Source organism: Heterocephalus glaber, unplaced genomic scaffold (assembly GCF_053883595.1).
Source record: "Heterocephalus glaber isolate CG9 unplaced genomic scaffold, H.glaber_assembly_v1.0 deba00001613, whole genome shotgun sequence".
Lineage (NCBI taxonomy): Eukaryota > Metazoa > Chordata > Mammalia > Rodentia > Bathyergidae > Heterocephalus > Heterocephalus glaber.
The window spans coordinates 29,415,955-29,431,882 of NW_028258384.1; the positions used below are offsets into that span (position 1 = coordinate 29,415,955).

Here is a 15,928-nt window from a genome sequence, read left to right on the forward strand (position 1 = left end):
GTTCAAAAATTTGGTTCAACTGATATTTCTTTGTTAATTTTTGGTTTAGTTGGTCTGTCTGTGACAGTGGGGCATTGAGGCACCCCATTATAATTATGTTGGTGTTCATCTGATTTTTTTATGTCCAGTAGTATTTGTTTTATGAGTTTGGTGCATATATGCTACAATTGCTATCTTTTCCTATTGAATTGTCCTCTTAACCTATATGGAGGGATTTTCTTTGCCTGTTATGATCAGTTTTGGCTTGAAGTCCACTTTGTCTGAAGTTCGGATAGCTGTTCCTGCTTTTTTTCAGACTGCCATTTAATGAAATATTGTTTTCCATCCTTTGATTTTTAATCTGTGAATTTTTTATGGACCAAATGTACATCTTGTATATATCATATTGTTGGATTTCAATTCATAATCTATTCTGCCAATCTGAGCCTTTTGATTGGATAATTGAAACCATTCACATTGAAAGCTATCACTGAAAAATCTTCATTTATTCATGTCAATGCATTATTTTCTTATTACAGATTTCCTTTTTCCTTTTCTTTCTGCTTAACTGTTCACCTTGCCTGGTGCATTCATTCTATTAGACTTTTTGGCATTGTTGACTTCACTGTGTCTTTCTAGGATATCCTGGAGAATTTATTGTAGTGCTGGTTTGGCCGTGCATTTCTGAGGTGCTCTTTTTCATGGAAACACCTTATTTCTCCATCAAATTTGAAAGATAGTTTTGCAGGATATATAAGTTTGGGTTGGATGATGTTTGAGAACTTGAAGCACATCACTCCAAGCTCTCCTGCCTTTAAGTTTTGTGTTAAGAAGTCTGCTGTAATTCTAATGTGTTTCCTTTTATAAGTTGCTTTTTTTCTATCAGCCTTTAAGATTCTGTCCCTGTGTTGGACTTCTGAGATTTTGTCTATGATGTGTCATGAAGAAGTTCTCTTTTGATTGTGGCTAGTTGGTGTTCTATATGGCTCACTTATCTGTAGGTTTAATTTCTTCCCTGTATTTGGAAAATTGTTTGATGTTACTTACGTAAAGGTTTTTTTATGCCACTTGGGCTGTCTTCTGATTTGTCACATATTCCAGTTAATTTTATGTTAGTCTTCTTTGCATCATCTCACAGCTGTTGAATGCATTTTTTATGTTCTCTTATTGTTTTTAAGGTTTCTGAGTAGTTGGTCTTTCACAGCATCCTTATCTTCCAATTCTAACATTCTGTCCTCACATTGGCGGCTTTTGCTGCTCATACTTTCAATAGAAATTTTAATCTTCTGGATTTTTGTTTGGAACCTTTTAATGAACTCTAATTCTTTGCTAATCTGGTCACTCATATTTTGTATCATTTTTATTTAGTTCATCTGCTTTCTATTGGTGTCTTTTGTAAGCTTCCTGTATATTCTTGTTTATTACATCAATTATCTGTTTAATTATGTCTTCTATGAGCCTTCTGAATACTTTATTGATCTGTGTTTTACTTTCCTCTGTTATGCTTTGAAATAATTCAGGCATGTGGCTTTTGCTTTCCTCTGTCTCAATGTGTCATGGATCAGCTTTAGTTTGGTGAGGCATTTTGTTGCCTTGTTTTCTAATGTTTCTATTTTTTTTTGCTTGTATGTTTGTTCTGCTTTGTGCTGAGATTTGCTGGTGCTACAGTGGAAAAACTTGGTTGAGAGTATGAAGATTTCTTTAGTTAATGTCTGTTTTCAGTGATGGACTCCAGGCATGGCAAACTATACTCTTTCACCTCTATCCCAAGATTTGACCATCTCTGTTAATTTCAAAGATGCAGTGTTATTGGCCCAATACTCAGTTCTCTAGGAGTGGACTGCAGTATGTCAATGACACAAGGGTAATCTGGATATTGGCATACAAAGAAAGCCTAGTAATAGCAACAACTATGTGACCCTGGCATAGCAAGGAAATCAGCAACAATAATACCAGTATCATTCAAGACAAACTGAATATTGGCATACCATAAAAACCAACAATATGCCCCCTTAACCATAGAAAATAGATCTATAATTATAGGATAAATACTAATGCAAACCAAATATTGACATACAACAAATATCTACTCAATGCAATAAGTATACTTCCACTAATGATAAAAAGAAGTTAACAGTTATAACATAGAATTAACTCTATAAAGATTCATAAGCTTAATGGCCATACTATTTAAGATATAGGGGGGCCAGGGATGCAGCTCAGTGGAGCCGCACCTGCCTGGCAAGCACAATGTCCTGAGTACAATCCCGAGTTCAATCCCCGGTACTGAAAAAAAAAATTAAGATATAGAGGTTGGGAATGAAAGAAGAAAAATTTTAAAAATTAAATGGTGGGAGATGAGGAGAAAGGTGAGACAATGGATCCTATTAAGGAATAGAGGTATATTTATATAATTAGATAAAGGAGACAGAAAAGAACAACTAAAAAGAATAAAAGAAAAAAATGACTAAAAAAAGAAAAAAATAAACAGAAAAAATAAATCAAAAAGAAACACAAGAAAGAAAGAGAAAAGAAAGGAAAGAGAAAGAGTACCTAAACCCCAATAAATCAGTGAAAAAGAAGAAAAACAATGAAAAAAGGAAGTGAGTCCAAAAACAGAAAAAAAGTCTGTATTTTTTAATGAGTGGTTTTCTTCCATGCACCACCACATTTTTGGAGGTTTTCTCTGTCTGGCTTTTCTCTGTGGTTTTGTGAAGTGCCTCCTCTCTTCCATAGGCCCCTCTATTTATCCCAGGCTATGGAAATTGTCCAAGCAGGAGCATGTCCTTCTCATGTTGGTAGATGGGGTAAGCAATCAGACCTCAAAGCTGCATTGGGTACAGAGCAGCAGGGCAAGGGCTCAAGTACTCAATGCCTGCACTTCCAGACCCAGCAATTTGCAAGTCCAACTCAAGCCAGACTGGCTTCCCAACACAGGATAAGGGTGAAGCCTGTGCCCTTCCTGGTCTAAGTCTAACCATCAGGGGTTTTCTGCTCAGCCCATTCCCAGTCCACAGTTGTTTCCTGTGGCTTTCTCCTACCAGTAACTATGGAATGGCCACATGGGAACCCTGAAGTGAAGCTGACTCCAGTTATTCTGAGTATCAGACTCGAATACTCAACCATTTCCTGAAATGGTGCCTGATCAAGCACTTTCTGGCAATATGTCAAGTGCTGCTCTGGGTTCACTCTGCAACTGTCGCTCACCATGTAGAAGGAGTCCCCTTGAAGCAAAACCCCACACTACATTTGCAGTTCATAATAGCTGTGAGCTCCAGCCTAGAGCATCATTTCTCCCTTGCTTTCCTGGCCCTGAGGTGCTTACCCTGCATCTGTGGAGACAGGTTCCCTTCCCTATGAGCCACAAGGTGTGATGTTTATCCAGACTGCTTGATTCATTTCTCTACATTATGATCTGTCTCTCCAAATTCTCTGTAGCTTCTAATTTTTATGTCAGTTCCTTTCCAATTCCTGACTATCTACTTCTCTTTTTCTCTTTGCCAAGTTATTATTTTCTAGGTGTCTGGATTCTAGATCTTGGAGACACTGAATGTTGTTGCCAATCATCACCTTGCCATTTTCTCTCTCTCCTGAAGTATCATATTTGAGAATGATGTCATTTAATCAGATGTGACCAAATATAATTTGAAAATTAAGGTTGACACTGGAGAGCCCACTGAAGAAAACTGATTTAGTACTTGGCTTACTGGGTCCTGGCACATAGGTGAGGAAAGAAACTCATTGCTAGCAGACCATGAAATCTGAGATTGTTTGGAAACCTTAAGAAGAAAGGATGGGACAAAATTATACACACTATAAGTGAATTATGGTTGGGAGAGTTTCTTGGCTTTCCTTCTTAGCCTTAGAATAAGCAAATGATAAGAGGCTTTCAAAAATTCAATGGTAAAACACTTCAGCTAATATCATACTAAATGGCAAGAACCTAAAAGATTGTTCTTTAAGACAAGAAGCAAGACATTTGCTTTCAAAATTTTATCAGAAGTTATATAAAAAGCAATTAAGCAAGAAAAAGAAATAAAAGGCATCCAAATTGGAAAGGAAGTGGTAAAATTATCTCTGCAGGTGACATGAACTAATGTAGTCTTTAGGAAAAGAAACCTAACAATTCCATATAAAGGGATTGGGATTGTCATTCATGTCATTCAGCATGAATGAGGCCTGGATTCAATACCCATGACCAAAAAAAAAAATTCCATAAAAGAACTGTGGGCAAATAAATGAAAGATACAAAATCAACACAGAAACATGAGTTGCTTTCTATACACTAGCAATGTGCAATCTGAAAAAGATATTAAGAAATAATTCCATTTAAAATAGCATCAAAAAATAAAATAAGAATCCAGAAGGCAAATGACACTGTTACAGCTTGTGTCTAGATGTCCCCCCAAAGTCTCATGCAGTCATAGGTGAGGCTTTTAAGAGGTGGCTGGATCTAGACTGTGATGCTGGAATTAAGGGTATATAATTATTAAATTAGTTCACTGGACAGCCCACCCTGGGTGTGAGTGCTATCTGCCCTCAGGGTGTGTAGCCTGCTTATAAGGGACAGAAAGAAGCTTGCTGTTGTCACTTACTGCTGCATTACTACTTTATTACTTTGCTGCCTTCTGCTTGCCATGAAATATTTCTCCTCTGTGATGCCCCTCTGTCATGCCACCTTGCCTTGAAGCTAGTCAACTATGAACTCAAACCTCTACAAACTGTGAACTACAATAAACCTTTCCTCCTTTAACTTTGAGAGTTGGGTATTTTGTATTAGCAATGAAAAAAATCAGTAAGGCAGATACCTACAGTACAAACTACAAAATATTACTGAATGAAATTAAAGGAGACAGAAAGAAATGGAAAGCACCCCATGTGCACAGATTTAAAGACTTAAGATGTCAGTACTAACCAAAGTAATTTATACATGCATGCAATGTAATTTCTAAAAATTTTAATGTTTTAGAGTTTTTTTCATTAGAAAGAAAATCCACCCTAAAATTCATCTGGAATCTCAAGGGAACTCAAAAACCAAAATTAACTTGAAAAAAGTAGAAATCTTACTCTTTCTTATTTCAAAACTTACTATAAATTTATAGTAGTCAAACTAGTATGGTAATGGCATAAAAGTAGGCCTGTAGGAGAATGGAATAGAATACATGGCCCCAAGTGAACTTTCACAAATATTATCAATTGATTTTTGATGAGAGTGCGGAGACTATTCAGTGGTTAAGGAAAATCTTTTCAATGAATGTGTTAGGAAAACTGGATATCCACATGCCAAAGAATAAAGTTATACCTGTCTCTTATACTATATACAAACATTATCTCAAAATAGATCAATAACCTAAGCATAAAAGATAAAACCATAAAATTCTTAAAAAGAACACATAGAGGAAAATCTTCAAAACATTGAATTTGGCATTGAATTATTTAATGATATGATATAAAAACCATGGATGATGAAAGAAAAGATAAATTAGACTTCCTCAAAATTAAAAACTTTTGTTCATCAAAGGATGCTATCAATCAAGTAAAAAGGCAGCCTGTGGAATGGGAGAAAGCCTTTGTATGTCATATATCTCATGAGGAATTAAAATTCAGAATATATAAAGAACTCTTATAATTCAACAACAAGGACACAAACAATTCAATTTAAAAACAGTCAAAGGACATGAATAGGCATTTTACAAAGAATATATACAGATGGCAAATAAGAAAATGAAAAAGATGTTCAACATCACTAATCATTAGAGAAATGCAAATCAAAACTACCACTTAATCCCCTTTAGAAAAGCTTTCATCAAAGAAAATTACAAAAACCGAAAATTACAAGTTTTGGGAAGCACACTGTAAAATTGGAACAGCTGTGCATTGCTGGTAGAAGTGTAAAATGGTGTGGCCACTATTGAAAACATTATAGCAATTCCTAGGGGAAAAAACATACGATTAGGTTTTAATGTACCAATACCACTTCTGGGTGCATACCTAAAAAAACCTGGGAGTTGTGGTACACACTTGTATTTCCAACTATGTGGGAAATTGAGTCAGGAGGATCATAAGTTCAAGGCCAGTTTGGGCAGCTTATTGAGATCATATCTCAAAAACATAAAAAGAGCTGGGGCAAGGAAAATAATATAAACTAGAGAAATCAAATCTACTTTCTCTCAAAAAGGGGACTTGATGACTAAGAAGAATGAGAGAAATTGAGGTCATCAGTGAGCTACCATCTCACTTAGCCAGGTTTCCAAAAATATCTCCTAAAAGACCATTAAGGGGACAGTAATCCCAGCTATTGGGGAAGCTGAGACAGGAGGACTGGAAATTCCAGCTCTGCCTGGGCAATTTAGCAAAATCTTGTCTCAAAACAATCAAAGCGAGAAACCATTTAGGGGTGCAGGCCTTAGCCTGGGGCCTCGCCCACCTGACCTAGGTCAGAGCCTCGGGGTCAGATGGACTCCTATGGACCCTGTCTGCCTGTGCTTCAGGACTCTGAGATCAGAAGGCTTGAAAGTGCCCAGAAACTCCTGCAGCTAAGCAAGAAAGATACTGAAAGGTATAACATCAAAAATTCAGAGATAAGGCCATTCCACCACTCCAAGCCCAGAGGAAGGGGCTTCCAGGCCACCATTTCACTGCTCCCAGCCCAGATGAAGGAGCTTCCAGGCTACCGTTCCACCACTCCCAGCCCAGAGGAGGTGAGCCATGTGGGTGCCAACAGCACCCCACCCATCGAAATGAGAAGACACATAAACAAGTCTCTAAACCAGACTTCCAGATCACCTGCAGCAACCCCAAAGGGAAATGAAATGGAACACTCTGATATTCAACCACCTCGACTCCCTGAACTAGCAATGAAAGAGGATCTGGAAAAAATGAAATCAGAAATAATTTCTCACATAACAGCAAAGATTGTGCCCAAAGTGCAAGATATGATTAATAAATCTAGAGAGGATACAGATAAAAAAAATAGAGGATCTGAGGAACCTGATGGAATGCCAACATAGGAAACAAATGGAACCCATAAAACAGATACAAACAGATTTCCAGGAGATTAAAAACTCCACTGAAAGTCTACAAAGCAGAATGAGCCAATGTGAGGACAGAATTTCAGATATAGATGATAAGATTGTAATTAGTGACCAGGAAAAGAAACATTCGTTCAAAATTGTAAGGAACCATGAGAAATCAATCCAGCAGCTGTTTAGGATGCAAAGAATAACATAAGACTGATTGGAGTCAAAGAAGAAACAGAAGACAGTGCAGATGACATAAAAAACTGTTCACAGAAGTGATGGCAGAAAAATTCCCAAGCAGGAGAAAAGAATTTGACATACAGATAAGGGAGGCATACAGGACTCCAACTAGCCTTGATCAAAAAAAATCTACACATATGCATATAATTGTTAAGATTCCAGAAACCCAACAGAAGAACAAAATTCTTTTTTTTTTTTTTTTTTGTACCAGGGATCAAACTTGGGTCCTTATGCTTGCACAGTAGGCAGTGAAATCACTGAGCTAAATCCCTGGCCCTAGAAGAAAAAAATTCTGCAAGCAGTTAGAAAAAAGAAACAAATCACATACAAAGGAAAGCCCATCAGAAGCACAGTAGACTTCTCAATGGAAACCCTCAAGGCAAGAAGAGCTTGAAATGATGTGTTTCAAGCCCTAAAGGAAAACAAGCAAGAACCCAGATTGATGTACCCTGCAAAACTATCCTTCAAAATTGATGGAGAAATAAGGTACTTTCATGACAAAGAGCAACTTAGGACGTTCATGAATACCAAACCAGCACTCCAAAAAATTCTAGACAAAATCCTAGGAAAAGACAATGATGATCACAACCGCAGGAAGCCCAGCAGAATGAATCTACCGGGCACAACAAGAAATTCAAAGCAAAGGGGGAGGATCAAACAAAAAGAAAAAGTCATGACAATGATAACTCAATATGTATCAGCTATAACCATCAATGTTAATTGTCTCAACTCACCAATAAAAAGAAATAGACTGGCAGAATGAGTCAAGAAGCAAAATACAACAATATGCTGCATACAAGAAACACACTTAATTCAAAAAGAAACTCATACACTTAAAGTTAAAGGGTGGAAAACAATACTCCATGTGATGGGAATCCAAAAAAAAGCAGGAGTAGCTATCCTTGTTGCAGGCTGAGTGGATTTCAAACCAACACTGATTAAGAGAGACAAAGAAGGACACTATATCCTTGTAAAGGGAACAATCCAAGAGGAAGAGATGATAATCATAAATATTTATACATGAAAAACTAGTGTACCAAACTATATATAAAAAAAATACTAATGGACTTGAAAAACCATATAAGCATTAATACAATAGTAGTGGGGGACCTCAATGCCCCACTGTCACAAATAGATAGATCAACTAGACAAAAAACAAGAAATGAAATACTAGAACTCAATCAAACTCTTGAACATATGAACTTAAAAGATGTTTACAGAGTGTTTCACACCACAAAATCAGAACACACATTCTTTTCAGCTGCACATGGATCATTCTCCAAAATAGACCAAATACTCACTCTTAGAACATATTTGGCTAAGTGCAAAGGAATTGAAGTTATCCCCTGTATATTATCAGACCGTAGTGATGAACTTGGAGATCAATAGCAAAAGAAACAGCAAAACTTACATAAACACATGGAAATTGAACAACACACTTCTGAGTAACCAATGGGTCACAGAGGAAATTAAAGAAGAAATCAGACAGTTCCTTCAATTAAATGACAATGACAATACAACATATTGGAATCTATGGGAAACAATGGAAACAGTGTTATGAGGGAAATTCATAGCACTGAGTACTCATATTAGGAAAACAGAACGAGCACAATTAAACAACCTGATGCTGAACATCAAGATTCTGGCAAAACAAGAGCAGGACAAACCCAAAGCTCATACAAGGGAGGAAATTTGAAAGATCAGAGCAGAGATCAATTCAATGCAGACTAAGAGAATGATACAAAAAAATCAATGAAGCAAAGAGTTGGTTCTTCAAAAGAATAAACATAATTGACAAACCCTTAGCCAACCTTATCAGGAAAAAGAAAGAAAAGGCCCAAATCCATGCAATTAGGAATGAAAAGGGTGACATTACAACAGACCCAGCAGAAATCCAGAGGATCATCAATACCTACTTCCAGAACCTATACACCAATAAGATGGAAAACACGGAACAAATGGACAGATTCCTAGATATGTATGTATTACCAAAGTTAAATGAAGAAGACCTAAAAATTCTAAACAACCCAATATCAACCAATGAAATTAGAAATGTAATTAAAAACTTACCAACTAAAAAAAGCCCTGGTCCTAATGGCTTCACTGGTGAATTCTACAAGACATTTACAGAGGAACTACTGCCACTACTGTTTAAACCCTTCAGTGAAATTGAAAGGGAAGCTATACTCCTGAATTCATTCCTGGAAGGAAGCATCACCTTGATCCCCATTGCAGAGAAAGACCCAACCGAAAAAGAGAACTACAGGGCAATCACATTAATGAACATAGATGCAAAAATGCTTAATAAGATACTGGCAAATAGAATGCAGAAGATCATCAAGAAGATCATACAGCCTGACCAAGTGGGATTCATCCCAGGGATGCAGGGATGGTTCAACATACGCAAATCAATCAATGTAATACACTATATCAACAGAGCCAGGGACAAAAACCATATGATCATCTCAATACATGCAGAAAAAGCATTTGACAAAATCCAACAAGCATGTATGATAAAAATCCTACAAAAAAATCAGAATAGATGGTCTCTGCCTCACTCTGATAAAAGCCATTTATGAAAAACCAACAGCACATATCATACTAAATGGTCAAAACTGCAATCCTTCACACTAAAATCAGGAACAAGAAAGATGTCCACTATCACCACTCCTGTTCTATATAGTTTTGGAAACATCAGCCATTGCAATTAGACAAGAGAAAGAAATAAATGGAATAAAGATAGGAAATGAAGAAGTCAAATTGTCATTATTTGCAGATGACATGATACTCTATATAGAAGACCCCAAGAACTCCATCAAAAGTCTTCTAGACTTAATAACCCAATTCAGTAGAGTAGCTGGACACAAGGTCAACACAGAAAAATCAATAGCTTTCCTCTACATGAATAACAGACTCACTGAGAGATAAATAGGGCAAACAATTCCTTTCACAATAGCATCCCAAAAAACCTGAAATGCCTAGGAATCAACCTAACAAAAGAAATCAAAGCTTTCTTCTCTGAAAACTATAGCACTCTGAAAAGAGAGATTGAAGATGATATCAGAAAATGGACAGACATCCCCTGCTCCTGGGTAGGAAGGATCAACATAGTGAAAATGGCCAAACTTCCAAAATTGCTATATATATTCAATGCAATCCCAATGGAAATACCAGCAGCATACTTCATGGACCTTGAGAAAATAATCCAAAAATTCATTTGGAACAAGGGACCCAAAAGCAATTGCAAAAGCAATTCTAGGTAGTAGAGACATGGCAGGGGGTATTACAACCCCCAACTTGAAACTATACTACAAAGCTACTGTGATAAAAACAGCATGGTACTGGCAAAGAAACAGACCTGAGGACCAGTGGAACAGACTAGAAGATGCAGAAACAACTCCAGACACACTCAGCCAGCTCATGTTCGATAAAGGAGCCAAACACCCTGACTGGAGGAAAGATAGCCTCTTTAATAAATGGTGTTGGAGAAATTGGGTTTCAACTTGCCAAAGATTAAAACTAGACCTATATCTCTCACCATGCACTAAACTAAAATCAAAATGGATTAAAGATCTAAATACAAAAACAGAAAAGCTGAACCAGCTGGAACAGAGGTTAGGTAGAACTCTTGAAGACATTGGTGTAGGAAAAGACTTTATGAATAAAACCTCAGTTGCCCGTGAACTAGCACAAACAATCAACAAGTGGGATCTCTTCTTAGGAAAAAGCTTCTGCACAGCAAGAGAAACCACCAGCAGTGTGAAGAGACAACCCACAATGTGGGAAAAAATCTTCACCAGCATTCCCTCAGACAAAGGTCTACTATCTCAAATCTACAAAGAATTTTAAAAAATCAGACCTCCCAAATTTAAAGACCCAATCCAAAAATGGGCATCTGAAATGAATAGACATTTCTCAGACAAAGAAGTAGAAATAGCAAATAAATACATGAAAAAATGTTCAACATCACTGGTCATTTGAGAAATGCAAATGAAAACAACACTGAGATTCCACCTCACCCCACAAAGAATGGCTGCTATCATGAAATCAACCAATAACAAATGCTGGCAGGGCTGTGGGAAAAGGGGAACACTGCTCCACTTCTTGTGGGAGTGTAGACTGGTGCAACCACTGTGGAAATCAGTATGGAGATACCTCAAAGAACTAGGACTGGAAGTCCCATTTGACATAGCTATTCTCCTGCTGGGTATCTTCCCCAAAGAATTAAAAGAATCATACCACAGTGATATATGTGCCCCCATGTTCATAGCAGCACAATTTTTAATAGCTAAAACTTGGAAACAGCCCAAATGCCCATCAACTGGAGACTGGATAAAGAAAATGTGTTTTTTTCATAAAATGGAGTACTACCCAGCCATCAAAAATGAGAAATTAGAGACATTTATAGCTAAATGGATGCATATTGAGGCAATACTCTTAAGTGAAATAAATAGGACACACATGTAAATACTGAATAGTTTCTCTAGTGTGAGAAACTGAAAGTGTAAATAAGGATTAAAAGGTATAATAGATAATGTGAAATAGGAAGAAAAGGTGCAAAGGGGAGGGGGAAGTGGGAGGGGTAGGGGAACAGAAAGAAGGGAATGGGATTAATATGAGAAAATGAAAAAAAAGGAAACAAAGTCTTTGTAAATAGGAAGGGATGGAGGGGTTGAAGGGAGGGCAGGGGAAGGGAGAAAAAATAAGAAAAATAAAAAATAAGAACCAAGAGGGTATGTAAAGGTGCATATCTCCAATGATGAATGTCATTATATGGTACACCTAAAATGTACCAATAAAAGTATATACAAAAAAAAATTAAAATAAAAAATAAAAACTGGACTAGTATTTGACTACTTCTTTAAAGTGTCAAGGTCATCAAATACATGGAAAGTTCAAGAAACTCTCATAAGCAAGAAGAAGAACCTATAGAGATGTAATATGGCAACCTGGATGGGATCTTGGAATAGAAAAAGGACATCAAGTTTTATATGAACTATGTATGCAATTTAGTTAATAATATTGTGTGACTATTGGTTTATTGTGAAAAATGTGCCACACGAATGTAAGATGTTAATAGAGTATATGGAAATTCTGTATTTTCTTTGTAGTAATTCCGTAAAACTACAATTGTCCTAAAATAAAAGTTTATTTAAAAATACTATAAGCAAATAAAAGGCTACCGAAGAGCCGGGGGAAAACACACAGGTAGAGAAATCTGTTGAAATGGGAAGGTAGGCTTTAACAGGAATTTCCTGAGAGATAATTCCCAAGACTAAAGTGTCAGCAGATGAGAGATTATCAGGTGAAAATAGCATAGCATCTGGTCATTCTGATGTTTTTTCCTGGCTCATTTTCCATCATTTAAATCTTGTGAAGGTGGCTACATGCAAAAACACACAAAAAGAATGGAAAAGAGTATTTCGTATGAACTTTATAAAATACTAAGACCCAAGTGACAATTGGGTACTACTCATCTGGTTAAAGGTAATTCTATCATAAGAGGAATTCCCCACCTGTTGTTGGGACACAATGTTCACCCTGGTTTCTAACCCACCACCAGCAGCAGGAATCTTCTGGGGTGGGACACACAGGATCCATGGGAAGAAGAGTAGTACTCCGGAAACAGGGGAAAAGAGAGAGACAAGACAGGGCTCCGTGGGCTGCAGAAGCAGAAGGATGAGCAGACACTACTACTACTACTGAAGCCTGGAGGCTTGTAGTACTACTACTACTACTACTACTACTACAAGTGAGACCTCCTTCAGCTGTTTCCCAAATGTCTGAAAATGTACTGTTCTGCTTTTGTAGGGGTGGGGGTCGGAGCCAGCTCACCATACCTCACATACTCAATACCTCATGTAATCTTTCCCACAGCCCTGGAAGGCAAGTTTGATTGCCATTTCACAGGTGACAAGGCTGTCCCTTTCAGCAGTGAGTCTATAGCAACCATTAGGTTGATTCACCCAGAGGTAATGCAACTTCTACCTATCATTTTATATCCTGATAAGATTTTGTTTTTGAGACAGGGTCTCGCTATGTAGTTCAGGCTGGCTTCGAACTAGCAGCAATCCTCCTGCTTCAGCCTCTCCAGTGCTGGGATTACAGGTGTGCGCTACCAAGCCCAGCATTCTGATAAGAATTTTGTCTCTACTGCCTTTATAAACTCACTGGAGAGTTCTCTTAATTATTTATTATTCTCCTGTTTATCTTTTATTTTAATGATTCAAATAGTCTGTTTTTAGGAGACAGTGGACAGGTGAACAATAAAGAATATAAAAAAACACCCACAGGTAACCACTGTTAATCTTCTACTGAATACAACTTTCAGATTTGTTTTCTCTCTATATATATTACTAAGTAAATATCTTCTGTAGTTTCACAAAAGTGGGCTGATGTCATATATATGGTTCTGCAAATTATATTTTCAAAAATTTTACAATGCATAATAAACATTTTTCTATACAACAAATGAAAATCAGCTACTGACAGAATTTTGCAGTTGGGTCAAAACAGCTGCTGGTAAAAGGAGGAATGCTTAAAGCAAAGTTTTAGCATAAGGTTAAGGCAAAGGGATTGGCACATGCCTGCCAGGAACACTATGCATAAGGAATGTTTTCAGTGTCGCTTCATGGTGCCCTGCAGCCACCCCTGAATTCTCCTGGGACCCTTGGGTAAAAGGGGTCCTGTAATTTTCTTTGCACCCAGAACAACCATCCTAATTTCTGTTCAATTTTTCTCCTGTCATCCTTTACTTTAGCCATATTGTCAAATTCTCTTATTATACCCTCGTTGATGAAACTCATATCATGTATGGCCTCTTTATATTCCTTGAGGTGCTGAGCCAACCCCTTGTTTGTTTTTCTTTTGGCTTTTCTGGGTATGTCGTCCTCAGCAGGGTGCTTGCCTGCAGCTCCCTTTTGCCTCTCTGGGCTTCCCTGGCTTACTGGTTTTCCTTCCTTTTTTGCCTTTGTCTCACTCTCTGGCTGTTCCTTATCCTTTAGCATTTCCTCATCTTCCATCATACCATTTTGCAATATTTCCTTGAATTCTGGAGTACAAGTTTCTGGTTTTCTCGTTGTGTTGCTATTGTTAGTTTCCCATCTTTCTTTGGTTTGAAGTGCCTTCTATCATTTTCACTGTGGAGTTTTTCCAGCTCGAGATTTCCCATTCTGTTCCAGTCTTGGGTGTAGGGATGGAGGGAAGAGGAGAAAAAGAGGAGACATAGGAGACTGAGGGCACAGGGTTGGAACCTAGGTCCAGATAGGACTTACATCTCCCTTCTGAGGGTTCCCCTAAGCTGGCCTGGACTCCTCGTGTGCCTTCTGCCCTCCACTCACACCACATTCCTCCTATCACTGAGAGCCAACAAGTCCCTGGCAGACCCTGTCACTTTCTCTGCGCTCCTTCAGCATGGCAAGATGTATGCACTGTATGTTGTGGGGGCGGGCATACTGGGCCCCACATGCTGCCCCACCCAGGCCTGGGGGTGGAGGGAGGCAGTTTCCTCTGCACTCTCAACCTCTGGGTCCTTTTCCATGCAGCAGCCCTTCCACTGACCTGCGGGAATCCTGGGCAGGTGGCTCCTTCTCTTCAGGCCTCACAAAGCGCTGGCCACAACAGATGGGCAGACCTACAGACACAGGACACTGTGGGGGCGGGGGGGCGACACGACACAATAGTTTCACACTCAGCGGGCTCCCAGAGACTCGAGTCCCTTTTCTGAATCCGGGCCCTCCTCACAGCCATTTCCCTCCATCACGCCCTCCTTCCTCACTCCAGATGCCCTTCCAAACTGCGTACCTGCTTATCCTTCTCTCCTATGAGTCCCCACACTGGCGGTCAACATTTTTTTTTTTTTTTTTTTTGGTACCGGGGATCGAATTCGGTTCCTTGCGCTTGCGCAGCAGGCGGCGAAACCACTGAGCTGAATCCCCGGCAACATTTTTCTCTACATATGGAAAGGGGCTCTTTCCACTGTCTCACTGCTGAGGCACCTCCCAGCCCGCCACCTCGCACTTGAAAATGGACAGAGGGCAGGGGAGGTGCTTAGAAGACAGGTGTGGCTACTTGGGGTATCTTTTTCTGCCCCCTGCCACAGGCTACAGGTCCCCCTTAGCCACTCTTTCTCCACTGCTATCGCTATCTACATTCCAGCCAACTTCCCTGAACCCGAAGTTCACCTACAACTTTCTCTCTATCATCCTCAAGCCCCTCTCCACTCTTGCGTTCAGCTAGCCGCTGGGAAGGCTCTCACACCGACTTGAGAAAAACTGGAGCAGCAATTAGTAGCCCAGCGACCAGAGCGGCGGGCTCAGAACTGCAGTGACCTGAGATAGGTCCCTCAGCCAACTGGCAGGTCACGTGAATGCTCTGCGGCAACACAGTCCACACCTCCTCACCCCACCCATTAGTGGGCGGCTACTTGTCACAGGTCACACACCACCTCTCTCTCTCTCTCTCTCTTTTTTTTTCCGGTAGGAGGGCTCAAACTCTGGACTTTGCGCTTTCAAGGCAGGGGGCGGAACCACTGAGCTAAATCCCCGACCCTCCCACCACCTCTCTTGACAGGTGCTTCTCTGGGTCCTTTTGTCTTTTTCTTTTTGCTGAGAGGATGGTCAAAGAAAGAATTTTAATAAACACAACAAAGGTTTTTTTTTTTTAATAGTTTGGGCGGTCGGAAGGAGGAG

The 15,928-nt window shown here is 38.9% G+C and overlaps 1 protein-coding gene across 1 annotated transcript; it reads right to left on the reverse strand.

Moving 5' to 3' along the window:
- Positions 1 to 12,616: 12,616 nt before the first annotated feature.
- On the reverse strand, positions 12,617 to 14,273 carry Tceal4 (transcription elongation factor A like 4). Its single transcript, XM_087196697.1, is given in 1 exon segment — positions 12,617 to 14,273. A coding segment is annotated over 1 exon segment (426 nt). The 5' UTR covers positions 14,264 to 14,273; the 3' UTR covers positions 12,617 to 13,837.
- Positions 14,274 to 15,928: the final 1,655 nt, after the last annotated feature.